Genomic DNA, 13,573 nt, shown 5'->3' on the forward strand with positions numbered 1-13,573 from the left:
TTACTCTGGGGAGAAGGGTGCAGACAGTAGCTGGAATGGGGTAGGAAGGGCTTCTGGGATGCTGGTAAGGGCCTGTTTGTTGATCTAGATTCACAATTGAATCCAGTTGCGAAAACTCACTGAGCTATACACTTATGAAATGTGCATGTGTGTATTTACTTTAATAAAAGGTTAAACAGTAAAGGAGTCGGGATTCTCAGCAAGTGGAGGTAGCTGGGAGGTAAAGCAGAGCTGCACTCCTCAGCGCTGCCATCGGAGCAGCGCTGGGCTGAGCTGGCTTATGCAATGACTGGGGGCTCAGGTCCAAGTAGTGCCCTTGGAGGTCTCACGTGCATCACGCTTCCCTCCCTGACAGCCTGCCTCCAGGCTTCTCTCTGCACTCAAGGTGGCAGAAGTACAGCAGCTGGGCTTTGACTCAGGCTCCGAGTCTGTCCCTGATCCAGATCTAGCAGAGCAAGGGCACAGAAAGATGGAGGTTTTGCCTTGGACACACCTACACCAAATCAGTCAGCGTCAGCCTCAGTTTTCCAGCCTCCTCTTCATCCCAAGTTGCTCTGTTTTATTTGTAACTCTCTTAGAGGTGTCCAGAGGTGAACACAGTGGTCCAGACACAGTCCCATCACTCATTCATAGCGATGGTGACTGGCGCTTATTGAATCTTATGTGACAGGCGCTGAGTGCTTTACATGTACTATCTCATTTAACCCTCACAATCCTATGAGAATGCCCATTTTACAGAGGAGTCAACTAAAGCTCAGAGATGTTAAGTAGCTTCAAGTCACACAGCAGGGAGGTAGTATAGTTAGGATTTGAATGCAAGCAGTCTAACGGAAATTCTCTTATACACCAGGCACTATGATATTACTTTGGGGATGTATAAAAAAATAAATGAATAAATACACTAAACAACTGAATTATACACCTTAATAGGGTGAATTTTACAGTATGTGAATTATTGGCAATCTCTGTATCTGTGTGTTCCACATCTATGGATTCAAACAACAGGGAACAAACTGAAAGCATTTTTTAAAAAAAATTCTAGAAAGTTCCAAAAAGCAAAACTTGAATTTGCCACACCAGCAACTATTTACATAGCATTTACATTGGATTTACAACTATTCACATAGCATTTGCATTGTATTAGGTATTATAAGTAACCTAGAGATGATTTAAAGTACACGGGAGGACTGCGTAGGTTATATTCAAATATTACACCATTTTACATAAGAGACTTGGACAACCTCACATTTTGGTATCTGTGGGGGTTCCTGGAACCAGTCCCCAGTGAATACTGAGGGATGACTGTATACCCCAAGTTTAAAAAAATCTGAATGGACAAATATTCTAGTTGAGATACATATTGCTCACATCTCTAATGTAGTTGACCTGTTTCTCCTGGTATGAACCAGCTAACAAAAAAATAAAAATATTTCTTTAAAAAAAATGAATGAAATGTCCCAGATATCTCTGTAGTCCGACAGAGCTGGTTCTATATTTCAGCCCCGCCACCTAGCCATGCATTAGAGCTTCGGCTTTCTCTCTTATGAAGCAGGGACAGTGAACCTTCCATGCAGTGGCTGTGGAGATTTGAAGGAGAGGCTGCACCTGGCGGCTGGCCCGAGGTGAATCACAGCGGAGAGTGCTCGTTTATGAGGGCACAAGCTTGGGGGGGCACATGGCGCTGCTGAGCGCCTCCACGCCCAGGAGTGCTCTGGGCGCCCCTGCAGCTGTGGAGACCCACACTTGATCGAGGCCCACCTGGGTCTTCTTGCCCTCGCCTGCAGCGTCCTTCCTTACCCCTCCACACTGTGCAGGGCTTTCTGCCTAGGATTCCACAAGGGAGGCCTCCCCACCTGCCCTGCTCACTCTGTGGGCTGCCAGGGGCTGGGATTCCTGAGCTGCGTGAGCGAGTGTGAGGGCTCTCCATCCCCCTGGCACCAGGGCTCTGGCCCACACCCAGCACTTTCCTTATAGGTAGCTCTGTGCCCACAGGGGCCACGTTGCTATGGCGACTCCACTACCCACACAGTGTCCAGGGAGACAGCACGGTGTAGCTGGAACTGTTAGCAAGACTTGCTGAAACTAGGCTGGGAAGATGCCAGGAAGGGTCAGAGGGAATGGGGGATGGAACTGAATGTAACTGCTTCCCTAGCTCTGTGGGTATGTGTCTGTGTGTGCACGCGCACGTGTGTGAACGTGTGCTCACTCATGCACTCACCCACTGCCCCTAGAGAGGCACAATCCCGTGACCGTCACAGGTTGCTTCCTGAGGTGGTGTTCACTGTTTATCTCAGTGTTCAGTTTCTATGTTGAAAACTAAAAGGGGAAAACGTGGCACTCACACGGCAGTGGAACAGAGTGAAGGGAGACTTCTACCACTCCACATCTGAAGCTGCTTCCCGAGCCACCCTGCCTCTGTCCTCTACAATTTCCTGCAGAACGCAGAGTGGACACCAGGAGACTGTACCTGACGGGGAGGATGATGCCCGCTTCTTCCTACTTGCCTTATGCTCCTAAGGCTTCTCTAAATCGTCTCATGAAGACCACACCACAGTCCTGCCTGGGGCTTCCCGGGTGGCACTAGTGGTAAAGAACCTGTCTGCCAGTGCAGAAGACAGAAGAGGCGTGGGTTCGATCCTTGGGTCGGGAAGATCCCCTGGAGGAGGGCATGGCAACCCATTCCAGTATTCCCACCTGGAGAATCCCATGGACAGAGGAGCCTGGTGGGCTACAGTCCATAGGGTCATAAAAAGTTGGACAAGACTGAAGCAACTTAGCATGCAGAGCACACACAGTCCTGCACGGGGGTTTATTGTGCTCATTTCACAGATGACAAAACTGAGGCTCAGAGGGGCTAAGTCACTTCCACAGTCTGGAGGCAGTATGTGTATGAGGTAGGAGTGATGCTCAGGCTGTTGAAGACCTGTGCTCACCGCCCTAGGGGGCCCTGCTCCACCTCCGTCTCCCCACTTAGTGGGAGTTTACTGGGGGTGTCTTCTAGGTTCAGAAGGAATGCAATCCAAGGCACCACATGAAATAAAGAGCCAGCCCCCCTGGAACAGCAAGTGGAGGACCACCCAAATCATACCCACTGAGACTAGCACTTAGGCTCTAAATTCAAGAGCTTTGGGTTCCCCTTCCTGAGCAATATTGTGGATTATTAAATAAGTGACCCTGGTCCTAACCACGTACACATTTGTGCTGACCCAATTCAATCCACAGTAGTTATGCCTTTCCCCCACAGTCATAAATGTGGGCTCCCCCGTGCAGAGCCTCTGAAGCAGCCCTGACTGCAAATAAATGAATCCTTGGGGTGGGGAGAACCAGGCCCTAACATCTTCAGAGCCCTCATGTTCCAGCTAATGCTTATTTGTACAGCGCTTTATGCTTTATTCATACCGTCTTGCCAGGCTTCCCAGGACAGCCTTCCCCTTACACACAAATGAGCGTGACTCCCAGAACGGGATGTCAGGCTTCATTAAAAGAAAGCATCTGGGTGTGCAGGATGTCCTCAACCAGGCTCCCTAGTCTGCGTCACCTGGCATCTGAAATTTGGGGCACACTCCAGGGAGCATGTGTGCTCTGACAGCCTTTGGCTCGTGGGCAAGGTGAGGTGGCAGGAGCGCCCCTCTGGGAGGGAGTGGCTCCCTGAGGGCTGGGACTCAGGTCTCAGCACCAAAGACTGGACCTCAGGCCAGTGGATGTGTTCCCAGGTGGCAGGTGCCAGTGACAAGGAGCCGGGAGAGACCAAGTGGAGCTCTGCCCCCTGATTCTCAGCTAGGAGAGGAAGGTGGGCCCCTAGGTTCTTGGGGAGTCACTGCAAGAAGTATAAATGAGAAGACACCAAACTGGCCCCTGGAACCATTTTCATTATTGCTGTTGTCATGGTCTCCTCAAACTTGGGGAGGGAGTCCCCAGGTACAGAGGGGAGCTAAATACCCGCCTCGTTTAGCTTTTTCAGGATGCCTCGGGAGCAGCCCCTTCCTCAGGCCTCACTACTGCCCAGGAAAAGCGACCACAGACACACACGGTGCCATGAGCCCACAAGGCTGCACAGAGCACATAAGTCACGTGGATACAGAAATGAAGGCGACCTCATGCGCTTCACACCATCCCCAGTGAGCAAGACACAAACTGCAGCCATCATCCTTGTGTCAGGGGTCACGCTTCTGAGGGAACAAGCCACTAACCCACAGCCACAAGGACTTCCAGCAGTCTGACGCCAGGTATATGGGGGTCTTGTGACTCTTGACTTCACCTCCTTAACCCCCAGAAGGGCAGACTGAAATGGAGGCAGAATAAAAAACTCTGAGTGGGAGGCCTGAACCAGGTGGGCTCTGGAGCACGTGGGGTCTGACTACCCTCCGGGTCCATCCCAGAGAGAAAGGATGCCTGAGCAGCCCAGGGACCCCCAGGGTATCGGGGACTTGACTGTGCACTTCTCAAGTGGAACCTTTCAAAGTACGTGTTCCAGGGACATCTCACTAGCTAGTCAATTCATGATGAAGTTACCGGTGATTAACAGAGTCAGTCCAGCGTCATCATCTGCAGGAATCAGGGGAGCGTCATCATGGGCTCCGGGGCCCTCCCTCCAGTCCACGGGCTGTCCCAGAGTCTAGGGACCCACTGTGGTCCTGAAAGTCCAAGATGTGGCTGGTGACCTGCAGCACATTTAAGGGGTCCTCCATTTGTTTACCTTCGATGCCAACCTATACTTCATAATCATCCAGTAGTGGGCAACACTGAGACCACAGAATAGCAAATATAATCTATTAATGAAAGGGACTGCTTCCCCCAAAATGGACCTAGACTGCTCTCAACACCTTAGAGGAAAATAACCTTAATACAAGAGTTGCTTTTGGATTAATCTGGTCAACCCTGATCCTTTGACTGTCTCTTCTAGCTCTGGTCCTCCAGGCAGAGTATTAGATCAATTACTGCATTTGGGATAAGAGAGAGACCCAAACGTCTAACCTAGTTTTGAAATATCACCGTAAAGTCCAGAAATAAATCCCAGCTGGTCAGCCTCATCTTAAAAAGTAACCAAAGATACTTTCAACTGAGAGTTCTACACAATGGCTAAAAAAATTAAGTTAAAAACAAAACTAACAACAACGACTTGGCATCAACATTTTTAAAGAGGTTAATTTTCAAAACAACATTGCTAAAATACAGTAAATAAATTACCGTTTCGGGCTTCCTTAAATGTATGCATTCTCAATGGGAGTGATAGTAGTTCCCAAGGGGGACAACACTGGTTCTTGAATGTGAATAAATATTACTCTTTTATGTAGAAACTATAGGGATGCAAAGAGTAGGACACAACGCATGCATAAATATATATATGTACAGCATATAAACAGACATACAGCATATCTTTGGAATTTAAATTTCAAAAATGGATAATTAGAAAAAAAAAGTCTAAAGAGGCTTCTTAGAGGGGCAGTTAGCAAAAAAAAAAAAAAAAAAAGGAGGGGGGGAGCTGTTGAGAAACAGTGCTATTAAAAAGAGGATAAGGATCATGATCTTTTCTGTACAACTCGAAGTCATCCATGCAGATATCTCTCCTTACATTCTGTGATGGCTGTTGAGGTTGATGGGCAGAAGTATTCCTTCTTACATGGCCCTGACCCTGACTCCAGGCACAATGCTTTTCTCGGGGCGGGGGTGGGTATTTTTCTCCCTTACTTTTCAAGATTACCCCATCAATCTTAGTGGGCTGTCTTCTAGCAATGGCCTGTTAAATCCATGATCTTAATTTTACAAGCAATACTTAATTTTATAAGCAATATTCTGTTCTGATCTGAAAGCTACACCATGTTTGCCCTGTTGAACTGCTTGAATGGCTGAACAAGTTGCCTGCCACCTGTTCATGCATTTCCACGCAATTCTGGGTTGTATCTGTGTTTCTGGTGATCGTGGCCACCAAAGAAAAGCTTATATCACAAACCACTGGAACGTGCAGAATGACTTACGGTGCAAAGGGTTTCGAAAGTCTTTTCAGAGACAAAGGACCCATCAAGGCCAAAGAGAAAGATGGATGCATAGGAAAGCATTCCTCCCAGGATGATAAGGTTGTTCATATATGGACTCGACATCTTTATCAGCCTGACGAGAGAAAGAGATACTACAGTTAACCAAACTGCTAATGTAGCTATTTCTTCAGCAAATATTTTCTGAATGTGTATCTTGTCACCAAGGCTAGAGGGGAAGAGAAAAATGGAAGCCCTGGTTTCCTCCACTGCCCCCTCCCCAAGGTGCTGTCACCTCCAAGGGGCTTGTCTCCCCGTCACTAAAGGACCCAATGCTATCTATTTCTAGATGTTGATTTTCCTGTCTTCTCAGTCAAGTTCACCTATCACTTCTCTGGGGATAGCTTGTAGCGTTGGCTTCTTCAACCATGAATTTTTAGTTTACACAAAGACAGTAAGTCAACATTTTTGGGGGGGGGGCAGCGGGGAGGGGCGGGGCCTCGGGCTGGGAAGATAGCCAAATCTAGAGAATTCTAAGTTCAGCAACCTGTCACAATGCTGGGCTACACCACACTCTCCCGTGCTGAGTGGACCAGATCTAGGAGGCATATAGGTGCGAATTCAGGGCTGCTCAGAACTGTGGTCATCGGGTGGTAAGCCAGCATCCACTGGGGCTGCCTGAGGCTCACACTGTCCAGAGCACAAACAGGGCCGCGTACATGCGCCTCTCAGCACCAGGTGACGGAGGTGGGCAATGGAATCTCCGCCCTCACTCTCCCCGTCTTCAGCAGGCTGTGTTAAACCATCAGACGGCTGCCATGTACCCTCAGAGGTGCCTGGCTCCCCCAGCACACTCTGTTCAGAATGTTCTGGGCTTTCAGGTGCCCCCATGGTCCAGGTGCTCTTTGGCAGACTGTAATTACAATCAGTTGTTCCCTGAGCATTTCTTTTGCATTCTGCAGTTCTGTTTATCCTTCCACACTTAAATGCAGTGTCAAAGTACTAATAGTCAAGAGATAAAAGACTGGCTATAAATTGTGGACCCCTCATGGGCTTTTGAATTAGGAGCCCTGAGTCCAGCAAGCGCCTGTGTAACCCCTCAAGGTGCACCCCCAGCAATCCAATTAGCGCACTGAGTTTCCTCACCTATAAAAGCACAGATGTCCTTGACTAGGGCACATGCGAAGCTGAGAAGGGGCTGGGTCCCTGAACGTCCTTTTGCACACCATGAATCCCTAAGGCTCCTTCATTCTTATTTCCATAGGAAGCTGGGGAGGGGAGAGGCCAGGAGTCCAGGCAGGCTTCCTGGGTGGGGCGGACATTAAGGATGAGTAGCATTAAGGCAAAAGGAGACGAGAGCGGCAGAGGATGAGATGGTTGGATGGCATCACCTACTCAATGGACATGAGCTTGAGCAAACTCTGGGAGATGGTGAGGGACAGGGAAGCCTAGTGTGCTGCAGTCCATGGGATCACAAAGACATTAAGGAAGAGAGAAGAGAGGGGGATCTGAAACTACAGGGACATTTATTTCCTATCTCTTTGCAGACTCTTTAATCTGCAAGGCCAGTCAAAAAATTTATATAGAAGCCAGCCTATTGGAAAGAGTAATCCGCTCCCCTCCCCGACCAGGAGGCCAAGAGGGGGCAGTTAAGGAATTAAAGGAGCATAGTCATACCACAGGGACCACTTGCTGCTATGGTGAGAACTCTTGCAACTTGTAGGAAGGAAATCTAACATTGAGAGCTGACTATGTGCTCAGACCTTGCGCCAAGTGCTAACAGGCATGGTCATCATTCAAGGTTTGTACAGAGTAGATGAGAGATGCTTCAATTTTTTTTTCTTTTGAGGCAATGTATGTGATAAATAAGACAACAGAGAATAAAACTCGTTCTTCAGGAAATAGGTTTGACCTAAGCAGCTGCCTCTAAAATAAAAAACAAAACAAACCCCAAAACAACAACAAAAAATCCAGAGCCTCCAAATCCGGCTTCTGCAAGCAGGGAGAGAGAAGAACTTCTCTCGGGATTCCGCGTGGTCCTACAGCCCAGGAGGCTACGCTGTGTGGCTTCTGGGCCCGATGATGGCAGAGCTGCACCGCTGGGGGTAGGCACGGGGTTGTGTGCCTGATGGCCCACACGCTGAGCCCCTGCTCAGCACTCCTACAACAGGGTGGGGAGCAGGGTGCGGGGATTTGCTATGGAAACCAGAGAAGCTGGCCATGCTCCGTAAACACCACTGCCTGGGGTGGCAGCCCATTCTACCCCCGGCTGAACAGAATAACTCAGAAAGTGAGCTGCTCTCCTCCGGAGAGGGAAGGGCAAGTGTGCGGGAAACCCAGGGATGGGCTCTGCCACACGCAGCAGCGCAGTCTCGGGTGGTGGTGCTCCAGCCTCCGACACTGAGCCAGCACTGTCTTATGGAACTGGGATCATTATTCCAGGGTCAATTGAGACGATGAAGGAGGTCACTTCCTGCCCTTGATGTGCTGTACGGATGGGGAATGCCCTGACTGAGCTCGGTGGTCCCCTTCTGGCAGTGCTTTCTAAAGGCCCTGGGAAGTGGGGCAAAGACGTGTGGGGGATTCTACACTTTGTCTATGAGGCTTGTCAATCCAGAAAGCACTATCTGAGAGAAGGACATGAGTGACTTACTTCTGATTCCGATTCTTGATGTTGAAGAAGAGAAAAGCGCTGGCCATGATCATTCCCAGGATGGTAAGGGCAGAGAGGATGCTGTAGAGAGGCAGGGAGATCTTACGAAGCTGCTCCAGGATGATGGTCTTGTCTTTTGGCGGTTCAGACCCTAGAAGATCAAGGAAAAGGCATGAGATGAGTCCAGTACCCAAATCAGACCCCGAGAACATCCCTACCTGGCTGTCCTTGACATCGGCCCCCTGTGCACACAGTCTGTGCAGCGTGTTCCTGGGTGAGCAGACTCCAGCGGCTGGCCAGTGTGCCCAGCAGGGAGCCTAAGTCAGGACTTATTTCTTTCTCAAAACAGAATCAATAAGGGATTTGTGAAGCATTTAATAGCCATTAGCCATTAGAAGACTAGAATTTGATTTGGTCTACCACCACGTTGAAAAACCATCACCATTTATTCCCCAAAAGGTATTAGTGGTTTGGAAGGGGCAGGGCTGGGTGCTGGGAGTGGGTACCACTGGGTGCCTCTGAGGGTGAGGAACTCAGCTTGAGCTCTCAGGGATTCTGTTCCAACACACGACCAAGATGTCAAGGGCTGGACACCTTGCCTGTCAACTCCATGAGACATGCAGGTGCTCTGGCTGTGGATTTTTCTGCCTCAAGGTCATTATGTTATAAAAGCTCTTTCTGGTTTTTCCACTCTCATAAGACTCACTAACCGCGGGAGGCAGAAGCTACTGGCAGTCCTTCCCCTCCCTGCTGTGCCAGGACTGGACAGAAACTGTAGGGTTCATCCTGCCACGTGGCTGTAGCGATGGCCCTGTTTATGTTTCAGGGGCAGCAGGCACCTGGGGGGAGCCACGAGGGCCTCAGAGGAAACTCATCTTTATGGATGGTGGCAAAATCGTCCTGTTCTACCAGGAACAGACTGCAGGGATACCCCCTCCTCACCTTCCCACCTCTCATTTCTTACAAATCCCTCCTTTCTCAGTTACTATTTCAGGTCAGGTTGCTGCTATGGGACTGTGAAACTTAGGAGTGTGTCTCGCAGTGGGGATGTGTGGAATCAGCCAGATGCTCAAAAGCGGTCAAACCTGGGAGAACCACTAGGGTTCACGGTGACCCCAGCATGGCTGTGCCAGCCTTAGCTATGCCTCCACTCCCGGGAGACAAGCAGAGGATGGGCAGATGGGGTTGCAGGGACTGAGAACTCCCCTGAACACCTGTGTTTAAAAACTCTGCTAGCAAGTTCAAATGTGTTTGGAAACATCCAGTGGATAAAAAGAGTACGAACCATCTAAACAGTATAGGGGAGCTGTCAGTTTCAAAAACAGCCAAGAATCCTCTGGCTTGATTAATGTAAAGCATTAAGCACATCTATGCAAGGTAATACACGAGCGACTTCGAGGCCAAAAGTCAAGGCAAAAGCAAACTCAAGGTGACAGAGGTAACACCATCTCTTGTCTCTAGAAGTAAAAGCTCAAGCCCTGGAAAATTTTCCTGCTACTTCCCCTCCTCCTCTCCTCTACTCCCCCTCCCCCACATAGCGTTGGCTGCGTTATCCAAGAGCCTTCTGGGTAGAGAGGATTATTCCCATTTTACAGGGTGAGGGAATAGTTTTCCAGGTGCTAAGTGGTTTTTACAGATAGTGAGTGGCAAAGCTGGCCAGACTGGAACCCAGATCTGCCTCGCCAGAAGCCTGTGCTCTCAGCACTCTGCAAACTGCCTGTAGCGGTAGGGTACAGGTGGTGTGAGAGCACCAGGCACAGGGAGGCCTGAGTGCGAGGCAGGGAGCAGAGTGCAGTCTTGCCCGATGGGCTCAGGAAAGGCTATAGAAAGGAGATGGTGTGGGAGCCGAGCCTTGGGAGGAAGGTAAGTAGTTGGCTGTTTGCGAGGAAGACATGGACGAAGGGGCATTCTGGGCAGTGGGTCCAGCACAGGCGAAGGCACATTTGCGGAACTGCAAGCGGTCTTGTGGAGACTGGAAAGAGAGACAGACAAGTGGGGGCAGGGAGCCATCCTGGAGGTCTTGGAACCACCCCTCTCTGTGAGCAACAGGGACTATGTGAGCCTCAGAGTGGGGTGTCTTTCAGTGCAACATTACAGTCAAGGGTGGAACAGACTTGAGGGGGTTAGACTGCTGGTGGGTGGGTAAGGCCCAGGGGGCTGGATGAGAGCTGAACCCGGGTGGGGTGAGGACAGGAGAGCTGGGCTCTGCCCTGCGTCCAGAGGTGTCCTGACTCGGCTCTGGGCTCAAAGACTGGTCATCCACCCTCTGGGCGGTGCAGGGAAGCTCTGAGAAGCAGGAGGTGAGCCAGGAACAGCTGCTGCCTCAGGGTTACCTTGGCCTTGTGCTTCCTAACTAGAACCAGTTACTATCCTGGCTGGGCTGTTAAAATTTTTTACTCACATTTTTCCTCTCAGTTATGTTTTGTGTTTTTAGTTTATTTTTTGTTTGAATTTTTCTTTCAGTTTGTAAACCCAGAATCCTTATTCAGCAAACCCAGATCTCCTAGGTCCGGGAGCAAATAGCCCTGTCTTGGGGATCAGACTCTCGTGGTTAGAACTGGCTTTGTCTCTCACAGGCTGTGTGAATTTGGGGTTTTCTGAGCCTTTTTCTCATCTGTACAACAGGGATGACGGGACTAACCCAGCCACCTTTCAGAATTTTTCTGTGGCTCCACGAGGTAATATGTGACTACGGGCTTGGTGACAGCTCCCTCAGGTGGGAACAGGAAGACCACGCCTCCTCTCTGAGACCACCTGGAGCTTGGAGGAATCCCATAGATCCAAAAGCTGACCAAACAGTTCATGGGATCGCCTTTTCTGGTGGCCTTGGATTTAAGAAGGAACTCCAGGTGCAGAAAGCCAGATGTCTAGTCTTTGCATTCCCAGTGGAATCAAAGTAACAGCATCCTGGTGCTGTGGGTATACAAGCTTCCTCCCCAGCCACTCCTTGATGAGGCTGGCCATCTACCAGCCCCACTCCCCCATCTATCCATCCATCCACCCACCTGTCCTTCCACCCATCCATCCACCCACTTCCTCACTGACTAATACGCTCACCCATTCACTCATTTATCCTCCCACCCACCCATCCACTGACTTGATCAATCATGAATTACTTTTTCATCACATATCACTGAGCCCCCAACATGTGCCAGACCCTGGCTGGTGCCGGGAAATTAAAGTCAAATAGGATCTAGTCAGGGAGCTCATGGTCAAACAGCATAGTAATTTCAGTGCAAAGGGACGGTGGCCATGGCAGTGACAGAGACGATAGACTGTGGAAGCAAAGAGAAAAGCGCCATGAACTCAGGTGGGGGCCACCAGGGCAGGCTGAACAGAGGAGGAGTCACCTGATCTGGTTCTCAGTGCTGAGGAGGAGTTCTCCAGCAGAAAAGAGGGAACGGTCTTCCCAGAAGAGCAGCAGGTGGAGGGGCCTTATTACCAGCCCATCCACGTCTTCTCCGAGGGGGGGAAAGAGCAACATTTAACTGGGCCACACATGAAAAGAATTACTCCTGGTCATTCAGTGGTTTAAACACAGATGTCTTGGTGAGAGCTAGCACTCCATGCAAACACAAGTGGCCCGTCCAGGGGCTGGAACTCAGCTCCCATGTGAGTGATGGTGGCCCATCCTCAGGGAGTGAGTGCACGGACTGAGAGGAGAGGATGTTCCCTCTTTTCCATGAAACCAGTGACTCTGAGCTTGTCCCCAGCTCTCAGACAATACCCAGGCCCGAGAGGACCTGAGCAGGCCCCCTCCTCCAAGAAGTCCACGTGCCTTACCTTGGAACCTGATGGTGTCGTTGATGATCTCCAGGGTGTCAGCCACAGCGTTGTATTCTCCCACCTTCACCTCCCGGCTGTCTGCGGGAAACAAGGGACCGTGGCTGGTTAGATCTGAGTCCTGTGTTTGTTGTCTGGGTGCTCCTGTCTCTGCTCTTGCTTGCCCACAGGCCACAGCTATATTCCTGCAGGCTTTTCCTTTCCTCCATTGCCTTTTCCAGGTGGACTCACAAACACTTTCTCACATGGTCTCACCAGCTGGTCATTCATCCTCTGCAGTACATCTATGGATAGGGAGTCTACCTCCCACCAAGAAACCGGACTCTCCGCCTATTACCAAGTCTTTTGTGCATTATCAAGCCGAATGCTTTCTCTGTAACTTTACTCTGCCATCTGGCTCTGCCCTCTAGGACCACACAGACCACCCCTGCTCCCTCTGCCCCGGGAGAGCTCTAGAGACTTGAAGACAAAAACACATCATCCCTCTGGCAGTCGCCAGGAACCCCACCTTTTGTTGTTGTTTAGCTGCTAAGTTGTGTCTGACTCTTTTGTGACCCCATGGACTGTAGCCCACCAGGCTCCACTGTCCATGGAATTCTCCAGGCAAGAATACTGGAGTAGGTTGCCATTTCCTTGTCTGGGGGATCTTCCCGACCCAGGGATTGAACCCGCATATCCTTCATTGCAGGCAGATTATTTATCACTGAGCCACCAGGGAAGCCCCCGCCCTCCAACCTCAGTGCCCACGCATCATCAGGATGGAGACATCCTTGGGTTTGGAGCTGGGGGAGCAGGGGTGGGGGGTGGAGAGAGCTGGAGTCATTAGCACGTACTGACCATCATCACTGAACATCACTTCTACTTCCCACCATTTCCAGGCCCTGACTTAGACCACACCTCACAATATCACTGTCTGATAGGGCGTAGACCCAAGGACTGGCCAATACCCTTTAGGCATGATCAAAAGTCATGCAAGTAGTCAGCAGCAAGTAGAAAGGGCAACCCCCTCCTTTATTCCCCACGTTACATTCCTATTAATTCATCCTGAGGCAAAATTCACATTCTTCAGAGGCCGCACTGCTCTATGTTACACCCAGCACCAATTATCCTTTATATGTTCCTGTTCTGGGTTCCTCCAGATAGATGTACTTGTTCAGGTATCTTT

General features: G+C 50.0%; 1 protein-coding gene across 1 annotated transcript in view; it reads right to left on the bottom strand.

The window, feature by feature from the left end:
- Window positions 1–13,573, bottom strand: part of GABBR2 (gamma-aminobutyric acid type B receptor subunit 2) — a 369,323-nt gene that overhangs the window by 73,607 nt on the left and 282,143 nt on the right. Inside the window, exons 9-11 of the mRNA XM_024996226.1 lie at window positions 12,409–12,489; window positions 8,626–8,776; window positions 5,976–6,108 (exon numbers count right to left, since the gene is read on the bottom strand). Coding sequence (XP_024851994.1) covers window positions 5,976–6,108; window positions 8,626–8,776; window positions 12,409–12,489 — 365 coding nt within the window. The remainder of the gene's footprint in view (window positions 1–5,975; window positions 6,109–8,625; window positions 8,777–12,408; window positions 12,490–13,573) is intronic.

This window comes from Bos taurus, chromosome 8, assembly GCF_002263795.3.
Source record: "Bos taurus isolate L1 Dominette 01449 registration number 42190680 breed Hereford chromosome 8, ARS-UCD2.0, whole genome shotgun sequence".
Lineage (NCBI taxonomy): Eukaryota > Metazoa > Chordata > Mammalia > Artiodactyla > Bovidae > Bos > Bos taurus.